Source organism: Elephas maximus, chromosome 11, assembly GCF_024166365.1.
Source record: "Elephas maximus indicus isolate mEleMax1 chromosome 11, mEleMax1 primary haplotype, whole genome shotgun sequence".
NCBI lineage: Eukaryota > Metazoa > Chordata > Mammalia > Proboscidea > Elephantidae > Elephas > Elephas maximus.
This window is the reverse complement of record NC_064829.1, coordinates 30,733,000-30,745,584: the sequence shown is the minus strand read 5'-3', so window position 1 is coordinate 30,745,584 and position 12,585 is coordinate 30,733,000. Positions and strand designations below refer to the sequence as shown.

Genomic DNA, 12,585 nt, shown 5'->3' with positions numbered 1-12,585 from the left:
CTAGTCCGCCATATTGGCCCCGCCTCCACATTACTTTTATTACAAAGGAAAATATTTCAATGTTCCTCCAGTGCAAATTTAAAAGACTTGCATTTAAAAACTAGAATTTACAACCCTTTTTCCAGGAACACGCCTGGTGCATGTCTTTTCAGTAAGAATTTACTGACCATCTATAAGCCTAGCATTGTACTAAGTACTTCAGAAAACCCCAAAGTAAAATTCCAGTGCTTGTGGACTATAAACCTTATTCCCAAGATTCATAAAACATTTTTGAAATAAGTAGCCAAATTGCCCATCATGCCAGCCCAAATAAATAATATCAAAGTATTTATTTTCAAACTCTTTTTTCATAAAGGATTAGCCCTATTCTGTTCATTTATCATAGATACATTTCATCACTTCTAAGACACACATTGTTCACTTTTTACCAACTCTGAATTCAGAGAGGGATTTACTGTCTTATTTTCCTAGTAATGTTGTAACAGAAATACCACAAATGGGTGGCTTTAAAGGATAGAGATTTATTTTCAGGAGGCTAGAAGTATGAATTCAGGATACCAGCTCTAGAGGAAGGCTCTCTCTTTTGGCTCTGGGGGAAACCGTTGTCTTTCATTGTCTGTATCCCCAGTGTTCCTGGGTTCCTTGGTAATCCTCACATGACATCTACTCCCCCGCCCCCATCCCAGCTTTGCTTGCTTGTCTTTGTGTCTCTACTGCTCTTTATCTAGACCAGAGGTGGTTAGGTTTAGGACACGCCCTACGCAGATATGGCCTTATCAACACAACAACAAAAAATGATATTTCCAAATAGGCTCACATTCTCAAGTGTTGAGGTCAGGACTCCAACACATATTTTGGGGGGCACAGTTCAATCCAAATCACTCTATCAGTGTGATTTTTCACAGTATTTTTTCATAGACAATTTGCAGCATTTTCTCTTTTTAGTGGTAAACGAAATAAAGTATGCCTTAGATCGACAGCATCTTAGATTGAGTGATATACGATAGATAACCTATTTTATATATACTTTAGAAAATACCTAGGAATATTTAGGCATGCTTCCTCCAAGATTCAAGTAAGAGACGTTTTCAAAGAGTCACTCCATTAAATGAGCATTCAAGCCTCCAGTGGTCATATGAAATCCACAACTCCTAGTTTAAAAATGTTAAAAGCAACAACTGACAAGCAGCAACTTCACAAAAATTATGTGCATTTATGAGGGTTTACCTATCTAATTTTTCAAATTGCTACTGAATGTTTACACATGTATTTCCTATTTTGAACTTAATACAATGCATAAGTATATATAAAAATTATATGCATTTCTAAGCATTTATCTACTTAAAAGATTTGTGTATTTCAGTGTTTGAAATTAGTCAGAATTTCAAAGGTCTTCAAAATATAAAAATAACTAACCTGTATAAGAACCCTGAGAAGTCATAGAAGAAACACTGATAAAACATTATAGGGGAGATGAAATTGATTATAAGACCAAAATGAAAATTTTTCACAAATACAGGCAGAGAACATTGAAAAAAATGAAAAAAAGAAGTCATCAGACTAATACAATGTGAATCATCAGTGAGGTATAGCCTACACTATGTAATAATGGAATAATTCTGAGCACTGCTATGTCAGACAATGGACACGTAAGTCCAATCAAATAAATATGACAATATTTTATTAATAATTATTGACATCAACTAGTTCAGTGAATGTTATACTAGGTGCATCTAGTTTGACCATAATAGTCATTTCTCCATCTCTTAGCCTTTCTTTTTCTTCCATATTTTCTCCCAAAGAGATTTTTTTAGCTGATGTGTATGGAAGTTGAAAGAAGAGGACAGAAAGAAATAGGTCAAGTCAGTCTTTCGGCCACTGTGTGGCCCTTCCCTGTCTCTCACCCTTTCATCCTGTGATTGCTGAGGCCTCCAAGATAACTTCTCTGAGAACCTTCTTTGAGAGCTGCAGTCACCTGCTCTTTGTTCCACCATACCACACTCCATTCCTTTCTGGGATCGAGAATCTAAGTCTGAAAATGCTCATGGTCCTTTCTTTCACCTGGATCCACTACCACTCCCTGTTCTTGTCAACTCAAACACCAACTTTCTTGCCCATTGATCATAACAGTGTTCACCACTCCTAACAAAGAGGGTAATGTAGCTCTTTTTTCTATTGTATGCTTTAGGAAATGATTTTAAAACTCGATAAGTTCTGATTACTATACAATAAAAAGGGAAATTTGCTTAAAACTGTAGAAAAATACTGAACATAAAAAGAAAACAGAAACCTTAACTTTCATAATCAATGTTATATCAAAATCTAAAAGACAAGGAAGAGGCAATGACTAAGAAAAATACAGTACTTTTTGTGGCTATACGGTTACCAAAATATCCTTGTAAATTTATAATTACACTGCAATCATTCATCAGAATAATTTGCCATTGATTTTCAGGTTAAATTTTTTATTAAGTTTGTTGGCACTATAGCTTTATGGACTTTTTTGGTAGAGTGGAAAGGACAAGATGAAAGACAATCAAATTCATTTAGGCGCGGTGAAGGCTGAAATGTGTGTGAGAAAATTACCTTTAAGAGGATACCGATGGACTGTGTGATGATGTGGCTTTCTTTTTCATACAAAATATTTTCAAGAAGGCCTTCTGAAAACGTTTATGACACAATGGATACAAAAAAGGATTGACAAAGGAATTTAACCACTGAAGCCAAAATGCAATTTCATACCAATATGGTTTTGGATTTTTGTAGGAAAGAAAAATTGTGGACACAGAATATGGAGCCCAGCAAATGGCAAAAACACCTAAGAGAATGGCCAGTGACTTGGCTAATTTCTTGGCTCTGAGCAGTTCAAGACGTTCCCTTTGGTGGGTTACTGAATCTGAACGGGAAAGGGACAACATCTGGGAAGCAATTGTTTGGGTATTTATTTGGGTTCTTAAAGACAGCAAGAGACTTCCCTTTCTTCTCTGTTTTTCTGAACGAAGGGGTGGTCCTGTTTCTTCCAGTTCAGGAAGAGATGTCCTCGAAAACAGTCGACACTTGAATGAGTGTCCACAGTCGTTGGGAGAGGCAGGAGGATGGCTTTGCCGTCTACTAAGACTACCACGTTTCCATAGGCTCCGGTAAATATACACATTGAAATAAGCCACCAAAATGACTGGGACCAGGAATTCAAAGAATGACGTGATAGCGATGATGTACCAGACTGAAAAAAACCCAGGTTCACATTCTTTCCAGTCTTTCTTCCAAGACTGTGAAACTAGAATTATTGGGCCATGCACTAAGAAGGCTAGCACCCAGACAGCCACCATCAGAGCCACAATCTTCAAGATCTCAGTTTGTTTAGCTCTATAAGACACCTAAAAGAGATCAAATAAATGATTTTTAGTTTAACAAACATGCATCGAGTGCATAAAGCACCCCAGACGCCCTCAGAAACTTCAGGAATGTGCAAGAGGTGGGGACGTTAACTGAACAGGGGTATCATGATGCGGTTTTCATATTATTGGAGATGCAGACCTTCTTGATGATTTTCAGAGGGAAGACTATAACCCTCAAGGCTAAACCCTCTGACACTTTAGAAAATGTCAAAGCCAACAGCTAAAATAAGAAAGGAATTTTTCATAATCCACAAATACTAAAGAGAACTGTCAAGCAACTGATGCTGAGTGCAACTCCTCACAACACTTCCCAACCTGCAGGCTGGGTCATTAGGAGTTTTTTTTTTTTTTTTTTTAATGAACTAGAATAGAATAGCAAATATGAGAATTCATCACACATAGTAAGGGTAGGTATTGTTTGATGAGGCTTTTGCTTCGGGCATGTAGATATACATAAAGAAAGAGAGATGTATGTACTAAATAACAGTATAAAAATGCATTTCTCACTCTGGTCACAGTCAAAAAAAGTTTGCAGGCCACTGCCTTAGCTGATTCCAATACTCAGAAAGAATCTGGTCTGCAGTTTCTGATGAGATGTCAAGGTGGGGTCAAGAAAAAATAGCTCTTACAACACTCCCAAGAAGATAAAGCATAAAAAGAAAGAAGTTTAAGGCTGCTGTGGAGAAAAACTGCAATGTCACTGGGCATTACCAAATTGCTTCTTTCTACAAGTGTTTCCGTCCAACAAACAGGGGGCAAGGTTGTGACCAGCAGCCACTTTGAGAGATCCAACTGGCAGGTGCTGTCTCTGGTACTCCCTTAACAAGTGTAAAGGTAAATAGATATATATGCATCATCAGTAAGAGAAGTGCTTAACTTAAATACTTTTTTAAAAGTTTTTAAGGGTAAGGAATGTTCTAGATCTACTTGGTCACAAGGACAGGTATTTATAGAGGAAAACGAGATTCTATCAATGAGGATTGCCCTCATATCATAGGATCCACAATCCTGGGGTTGATTCTGCAAGTTCTGAGAGTATCTCCTGTGAGAAATCGAAAGGTCTCAAGGCCAGCTATGCAATATGAGGGATAAACTTACAGGACAAAAACATTTTTAAGGAGACCTTGAAAAGACAATCCCTCTGAACCTGCTTCAGACCTGTAAGGTTCCTTCCAGCTCAAATGTTCCATGTTGCTCTGATTTCCTACTCAAGGGAAGGGCAAGGATCTACACACAAAATTGGAGCGCGACTCCCATGTCACCATCTCTCACGCACTGTTTTCTCTGTGAGTGTAAAACGTCGTTTCACAATGTTTTCTCATTTTTATTAAAGGAGCTTGTCCTTGCCCAGTGCTGTTTTTCTTTGATAGTTTATACACGCTGAGAAGGGCTCACCAAATAGGCTGAAGGTAAGAGAAAAAGCTGGCTAAAAAAAAAAGAAAAAAAAAACTATTTTAAAAAACTGCAGGGAAGTGGGTTTTTGTTTGTTTTTTATTTCCAAATTACTGGCATTTCTGAGGCTAACCTAAAATGCCTATGGTACTGATCTCAAGTTCCTATCTACAATGCTTTTTTTTTTTTTTGCCTTCTGCTTCTCATGCCTCTAATTAATACATCTCTTGCACTAAACCTAATGATTATGAAGATGGTAACAATGCCCAGCTGGACTTAAAACTCTGTTTAGTTTTTTAATTGCTCTGTTCAGCCTTCATAATGATATGATGCAATATGCTGGAAAGTGATCTCTTTTCCATTATGCATAAGGTCAAGTGGGATAATGGACATCTAAGGGAATTGGAAAGAAGATGCTGATCTCTTCATCTCTAGGTGCCATCTTTGATAGATGGACAACGAGAGCATTGCCTGAGTCTCGGCCTGAGCCTGTTGAAGTGGCCTCCCTAAAATCAATCAATGACCCAGTCCTCAGCCAATATACAATACATTATCATTCAGAATATTGCCTCTTTTCCATCCCAATAAAATACCCAAACACCCTGTCAGTCAGGTCGCTTTTTGAGGCAGAGCAGCCCACTGGAATATGCCTGTGTTAATGAGGAGATGGGATTACAAATCCAATGAAGTGCCCTTGCTGGCCCTCCCAGCAACAATGTTTTCTATGGGCTTGATTTTACTGGCCAGCTTCTTTCTTCATCTAAAGGTAAAGTAATTCTCTTCTCTTACCACCTTAATTCTGAAAACATTTTAAACCCATTCCCTCCAGCTATAATCTAGCCCTGCTCTTCTCCTTCTTCCATCTACTCTTGCCTCAGCCACCCTATTCCAGAAACTTCTTTGAGCACCGTCACCCTGTGCTATCATCTGCATTGGGCTTTTCTTCCCCCCCCCAAATTATTATATGATTTCCATTTCTCAGGGTACCAGTAACCCCCTGTCCTATCACACTATCTCCTCTACCGTCAGCTACAGCCAGAGCTCAGCTTCCCCACTCTCACTGCATGTGGGTTCTCAGTGGTTTTTAAAGACTTCCTTCTGGCTTCATATGGCTGTGCTTGAGCTACGAGTCAGCACAGGAGCAAGTGCTACCTGAGCTCCCTGTGCCTGCATCATGCAGTCCTTTGTGGTGCGTGCACCATGTGCTCTGTGCCCTGTACAGCACTGTCGTTAGATGTCGTCAAACTGGCTCTGGCTCATAACGACCCCATAGTACAGCCCTAGGGACCCGGAATTAGCAATCCTGGCCTCACCACGTTTACAGCCTACGTTGCCAAGGGGATTTCTCGGGGCCAGACCAGAAACACAACCACCCACTTTCGCTGCAGACAGCTCTCCTCATTTCTCTGTAACCTCTAAGCATATTTTCTAACTGGGTAAGCTGTCCCTTATCTGTCCGCAAACTTGAGGCTAGACTCAAGAGATTGCACAAATCGGAAGATTTCTTCTCAGTCCTCAAGATCATCCAGTGAAATTTAAAAAGAAACATTAACCCAGAAAGAAAGGAAGATTTTTTAAGTACCGATGGGAAAGATTGTGAATCAGAGCACTGTTTTTCAAACATTTTGACTGTGACCTAAAATAACAAATATATTTTCTATCATAGCTAAGTACACAAACAGAAGTATTTATAAAACAATATTTTACTATATGCAATGTACTCATATTTTCTATTCTAATTTTTTAATTTCTGTTCCGCTCATCTCCATTCCATATTCTTTCATTAAAAAAAAAAAAAGGCCACTTGATTCCAACTCAGTGAGTTGATTTCATGACTCATTAATGGGTCAATACCAACAATTTTAAAAATATGAGATTCTAAGCATCTGAATTACTAACCCAAACAGATGTGACCTCTCTCCATGGTTCTGGTGGCCAGCACAAACCACAGTGGACCCTAGCACCAATGAAGTCCCAATGCCAAGTTGTAGAGACAGCTTGCCATCCCCAACCCATACTCCCCTTCTCCCTGCCATATGGCTGCTCCATTAGAGACCATGTTTCCCAGCTTCCCTGGCAGCAAGGTATAGCCATGTGACTAAGTTTTCCCAATAAAATGTGAATGGAACTGATTGTGTGAATCTGTACCACTTGGTTAAGAGAAAATCCCTTGCCCTGGACTTCTGTCCTTTTCCTTTCCTGTCTAGAATCTGGAGTGACACAAGCTGACTTTGACAACACAGACAAAGGCATGCATGACCTAGAGAAGGAGTCAGCAAATGACTGTCCAAAGGCCAAATGCGGCCTGCAGCCTGTTTGGGTAAATAAAGTTTTATTGGCACATACCCCAAAAAAGAGAAAACTTGTTGCTGTGAAGTCAGTTCTGACTCATGGCGACCCCATGTGCTATAGGGTAGAACTGCTCCATAGCGTTTTCTTCATTATAATCACCACGCCTTTATTCTATGGTGTCACTGGCTGGTTTCCAATTGCCAAGCTTTAGGTTAATAGTCAAGTGCCATTTGCGCCACCCAGGGAACTTGGAACATACCCAAACGCATCTCTTTTACTTACTGTCTATGCCTGCTTTCTTGCTACAAGGGCAGAATTGAGTAGCTGCAGACTATAGGACCTCCAAAACAGAAAATATTTACTATTTGGCCCTTTGCAGATAAAGATTTCCAACTCCTGCCCTAGAGGATGCAGAGCTGCCCTGTTAGCCCGGGCCCTGGATGAGTTCCTGCAGCAGTGCCTCTTTCCCACCTCTCCTGAACTGTTCTGTGAGAGAAAAACTTCTATCTTGTGTGAGCCTCAACATTTTGGAGTCTTTTTGTCACAGCATTTTATCCTGTGCTCTCTTGAATACACTCTCCCAATCCCATCTGCCCCTGGCTGCGCAGCTCTCCCAGGCCAGAGCTGTCATTGTCCCCTCAATACCTCCAGCACAGCACTCTTCCCAGTACTGAACCTGTCTACTTACGGGTCTGTCTCCATGTTAGACTAGTGTTCTCCTCAAAAGCAGAAACTTTTTTATTCATTTCTGAATCCCAGTACTTAGCAAAATGCCAGTTACATAGTAGTTCCCCAAAGATCTGGGTCTCTGGTTCTCAGGAGTGAAGGGAATTTCGCATCTAGGCCACAAAGATTTCAGATCACTGTTCATAGCAGCGTGACCCCTTTCGACCCATTGACCTGGCATAAACCTTATTTTCTCCTTTGTTCTAAGGCTGATAAATTTGGTTTGCTTAAGAATTGTCACTAACTTCTTGATGAAGCTATTCCAAATCTTGGGTAAGTTCAGGCTTTCTTGATGTGGGTTCTAAACAGGTACTAGAACTTGATCTTTCTGGTTGGTTCCCTGTATAACCTATAGCTTCCCTGTGCACTGTCTTTTCCTTCGGCCATTCAGAGTTGATCTTCTCACCTCATTCAAAAGTCTGGAGTTCTTTTGACCTGCCTGCCAAATTCAATCCTGAGGAAAACTTTCAGGTCTCAACTTTTCTCTGGCACGGAGCTGATGTACCTACTCTGAATCTAATCTTCTCACAGTTTACCTGTATACTCAGTATACCACCTCTGACAACTGGTCGTGGTCTTTTTAGATGCCTTCCCATTTTATAGGCACACAGGGAAGTGACTTACCAAAATCACAGACAGAAAATTCCCACTAAGAGCCATGAGAATTTTGTCAGATTACAAAAAGATAGGGCTCCTTGAAGGTTTTGCAGCTGAACAACAAAAAAATTATACTTAAAAATATTTTTACTTAGGGATCCAAAATTTAAATTTATATACCCTCCTAAGAAAGATAAGTTAAAGTTTTGACTTACAGCATTTGAGACCGACTGGTATCGATCATAGCTGATGAGGACAATGTTATACACAGATGCTGTACACAAAAGATAGTCAATAAGGAGCCAAAATGTACACAGCTCATCTCTCAAGTCCCAGTTGAACAGTGTGTAAGGAATGTACAAAGGAATAGAGATAGCACCTGTACAGGGGAAAAATAAAGGTAAAAAAACAGAACATATCAATTAAGACAAAGAGGCATATTATAATGTGTATGCAACACAATGAAGTATCTGAATCAACTAAAAATGGCTTAATTGTAACTTAGAAATTCATGGTATTTCACCAACAAATTCAAGACTGACTTCCTATACATTATTTAAATAGTATTGTTTTAATTTGGAAATGAGTATGTAAAAAAATTGATATTTCAACCATCCTCACATGTACATTTCAGTGACATTAATTATATTTGTCATGTTGTTCATCCATCACCTTTATTCACTCCCAAATTATACCATCACTCTTAATAGAAGCTCAGTGTTCCCAAAGCATTGAGTCCTCCTCTCCCCCTTCCTCTCACCTGCCCCTGGTAACCACTAATAAACATTAGTCTCTATACACTTGACTATTCTAGATAATTCATCTAAACCTGCTGCCATAGAGTCGATCCTGACCCATAGCAACCTTATAGAACTGCCCCATAGGGTTCCAAGGATCAGCTCGTGGATTTGAACTGCCGACCTTTTGGTTAGCAGCCGAGCTCTTAACCACTATGGCACTGGGGCTTCTATGATAGTTCATCTAAGTAGGAGCATATAATAGTTGTCCTTTTGTGACTGACTTATTTCACTCAGCGTAATGTTTTCAAGGTTAATCCATGTTGTAGCATGTATCAGGATTTCATTTTTCATCATTTTTATAATAGCTCTCAGGAACAATTTACCTTCAATTGTTCCTTATTACTTTACAAAGTAAGTACAGGCCCCAATCTGTATTTATAGTCGTATGGAGTCCAAATCATTTTCCTGTTCCGCACAGTCCAACCCAAAAGACATGGGCCACCCTGCCCCAAACACTTCCTACATTTTTACATATCCTTGCTTTTCTTTCTTCCCAGAATTTCCTCCTATTTCGTACTTAGTTCAGTCTATTTACTTCCTTCTCTTTCTTCACTCAATTCAAAAAATAACTTCCTCCATGTTGTCTTTCTTAGAACCTCCTCGACAGAAGTGACCTCTCCTTCACCTGCAAAGGCACAATATCCAGTAGGCAAGGTAAGCACGGTACTTACTTTGCTTGCCCGATCATCTGTGCTAAACAATTTCACTTTTTTCACTATATTAAAGATTCTGCTTTTAAGTATGGTTGGCATCTGTCTCCCAACCCCACGGCACCTACCTACAGAATCAAAGATTCTGTTCAAATTTACAATCCCTGACAGGGATAGATTTACCAGTGAGCAAGGTGTACTTACTGTTTGGTGCCGTGGAGTCAGGTCTGACTCAGAGACCCTCTGTACAACAGAACTAAACACTGCCTGGCCCTGTGCCATCCTCACAATCGTTATGCTTGAGCCCATTGTTGGAGCCACTGTGTCAGTCCAATTCTTTAAGGATCTTCCTCTTTTTCACTGACTCTCCTTTACCAAGCCTGACGCCCTTCTAGAGGGACTGGTCCCTCCTGTTAACATGTCCAAAGCAAATGAGATGAAATCTCACTATCCTCGCTTTTAAGGAACATTCTGGCTGTACTTCTTCCAAGACACATTTGTTTGTTCTTCTGTAATTTTTCAGTGAACAACTACAAAATACATTTTTCAGTGAACAACTACAAAGTGCATTTTCTCAAAGAAAGATTAACTTGATTTCCAGTCTCTTATGGTTATATAACTCTATGATACTATACTATATGCAAGATCATTTTCATGTCAGTTGTATTTTACAATATTCTGCACCATACCATAAAGTAACACTACTAACCATGCTACTATATAATTGATCTTATATCTACAACCAGTTTTCTGACTGTGCTGGTTAACAACCACGTACATTAATTTCTATTACTCTAACACCATGAAAACACTCCATCATATTTTAGTATAATTAGAACTCCAGAATAGTTTTGAAACTGTCTAAGAGTAATTTGTTTCTGGAGCTATTTTCCTTAGCATGTTTAAGTTCATAAGCATTCCTCTTTAAGAAGATACATTGTTTCGGGTGCGTATCCTCTGCAACACTGATTTGCATATGTCTAACTTTTCCCCAAAGTGCCATATAGCCCCCCAAACTTTAGTATTTAAACTTTTTGTTTTTAATTGTTCCCTATTTCATACAGTTCCTTGAAATAAGGTTTTAGAAATAAATAATTATTTTTGAAAAAGATTACCTTAAATAAAGATATGTAACTTACCCACAAAGAAGTCAGAAATGGCCAAGTTAAGAAGAAAATAACTGCTCCGTTGTCTAAGTTTGCTGTCCATCACAAAAGCTAAAATGACAGCAGCATTTCCTAGTATTATAGCAAAAGCCAGTAAGGTCATTAAAAATGCTAAAGTAATGCAAGTGCCTGGTGAGAAATTATTTGTATGATTAGTATCTAACATTATACCAAATGATAAGGAAGCTAATATATCAAATTAATCCACCAGGTCAATTCTGGCAAGTGTGTTTTCCAATTGCTACCTAAAATATAAAGTCCTCTACTAAAAGCAACATTTTTAGAATCTAATGCTGATCTCATACTACTTCCTGATTCTGATAAAGCAAACTTGTGGTAACAGTTTCCCTTTAACTCTCTTTTAAAAAAACAAAACAGTGAAAGGTTTTCTCTTACGCATTTTAATGTTATTCATCCATCCCCCATTAATAGAAAAATATTATGTAATATATATAAAATATAATTAATACGTTGCATATGTAATAACTGAGTTCAAATGAAATTCATTTTTTAAAATAATATAAATATATAGATCCAATTAAATATTTCCTTCTGGCCATGAAGGAAGAACAGGGCCTGGATTTACTGTCCCATCTGAAACAGCCAAAAAACTGGATGAAATATATGATACAAGATTTTGTTTGTTTGTTTTTAATATTTTATTGTGTTTTAGGTGAAAGTGTACACAGCAAATTAGGTCCCCATTTAACAAGTTTTATACATAAAACTTGTATACATTTTTCCGTAACATTGGTTACAATTTTCACAATGTGCCAGGATTCTCATTATTTCCATATTGTTTGTTGTTTCCATTGCTCTAGCTTCCCTGCCCCTCCTTGCCTTCTCATCTTTGTTTTTGGATAAATGTTAACCATTTAGTCTTATATAGTTGATTGTTTAAGGGGGCACGTTACTTATGGGTGATATTGTTTATTTTACAAGTCAATCCATTGTTTAGCTAAAAGGTGACCTCCAGAAGTGGCTTCAGTTCCATGTTCAAAGGGTATTTTAGGGCGATGGTCTCGGGGATTCCTCTAGTCTCCATTGGTCCGGTAAGTCTGGCCTTTTTTAGGAATTTGAATTTTGTTCTGCAGTTTCCTCGCATTCTATCCAAGACCTTCTATTCTGTCCACGGTCAGGATGGTTGGTAGCTGTATCCAGGCACCACCTAGTTCTCCTGGTCTCAGGCTAGAAGAGGCCGTAGTTCATGTGAGCTATCAGTCCTGTGGACTAGTTTCTTCTCTGAGACTTTGGTTTCCTTCATTCTCTTTTGCTCCAGATGAGTAAACACCAATAGTTGTATCTTAGATGGCCACTTGTAAGCTTTTAAGACCCCAGGCGCTACTCACCAAACTAGAACATTATATAATACAAGGTTCTCAAGGCAGTGGACATCAGGCAATGAAGGGCAATGATCTCTGAGGGAATAGGGAAAAAATGAGGCCAGCCCTACAATTGCCCCAGCTTAGTCTTGGGATTGGTGTCTCTGGGTGGCACAAATGGTTAGGCACTTGAACAGTTGGCAGTTCGAACCCCTACAGAAATGCCTCAGAAGACAGGCCTG

The 12,585-nt window shown here is 38.9% G+C and overlaps 1 protein-coding gene across 2 annotated transcripts; it reads right to left on the bottom strand.

Annotated features, from left to right (window-relative positions):
* Positions 1 to 2,370: 2,370 nt before the first annotated feature.
* Positions 2,371 to 11,287, bottom strand: HRH4 (histamine receptor H4). 2 transcript variants are annotated; one of them, XM_049900759.1, is made up of 4 exons: positions 10,995 to 11,287; positions 8,621 to 8,784; positions 4,110 to 4,216; positions 3,299 to 3,377 (listed from the first exon to the last, which is right to left on the bottom strand). In XM_049900759.1, exons 1-3 carry the CDS (start codon positions 11,185 to 11,187, stop codon positions 4,124 to 4,126), a joined length of 450 nt encoding a protein of 149 aa, XP_049756716.1. In that variant the 5' UTR covers positions 11,188 to 11,287; the 3' UTR covers positions 3,299 to 3,377; positions 4,110 to 4,123. The 2 variants fall into 2 exon arrangements, with proteins under 2 accessions (XP_049756715.1, XP_049756716.1); XM_049900758.1 differs by lacking the exon at positions 4,110 to 4,216 and having other exon boundaries at positions 2,371 to 3,377.
* Positions 11,288 to 12,585: the final 1,298 nt, after the last annotated feature.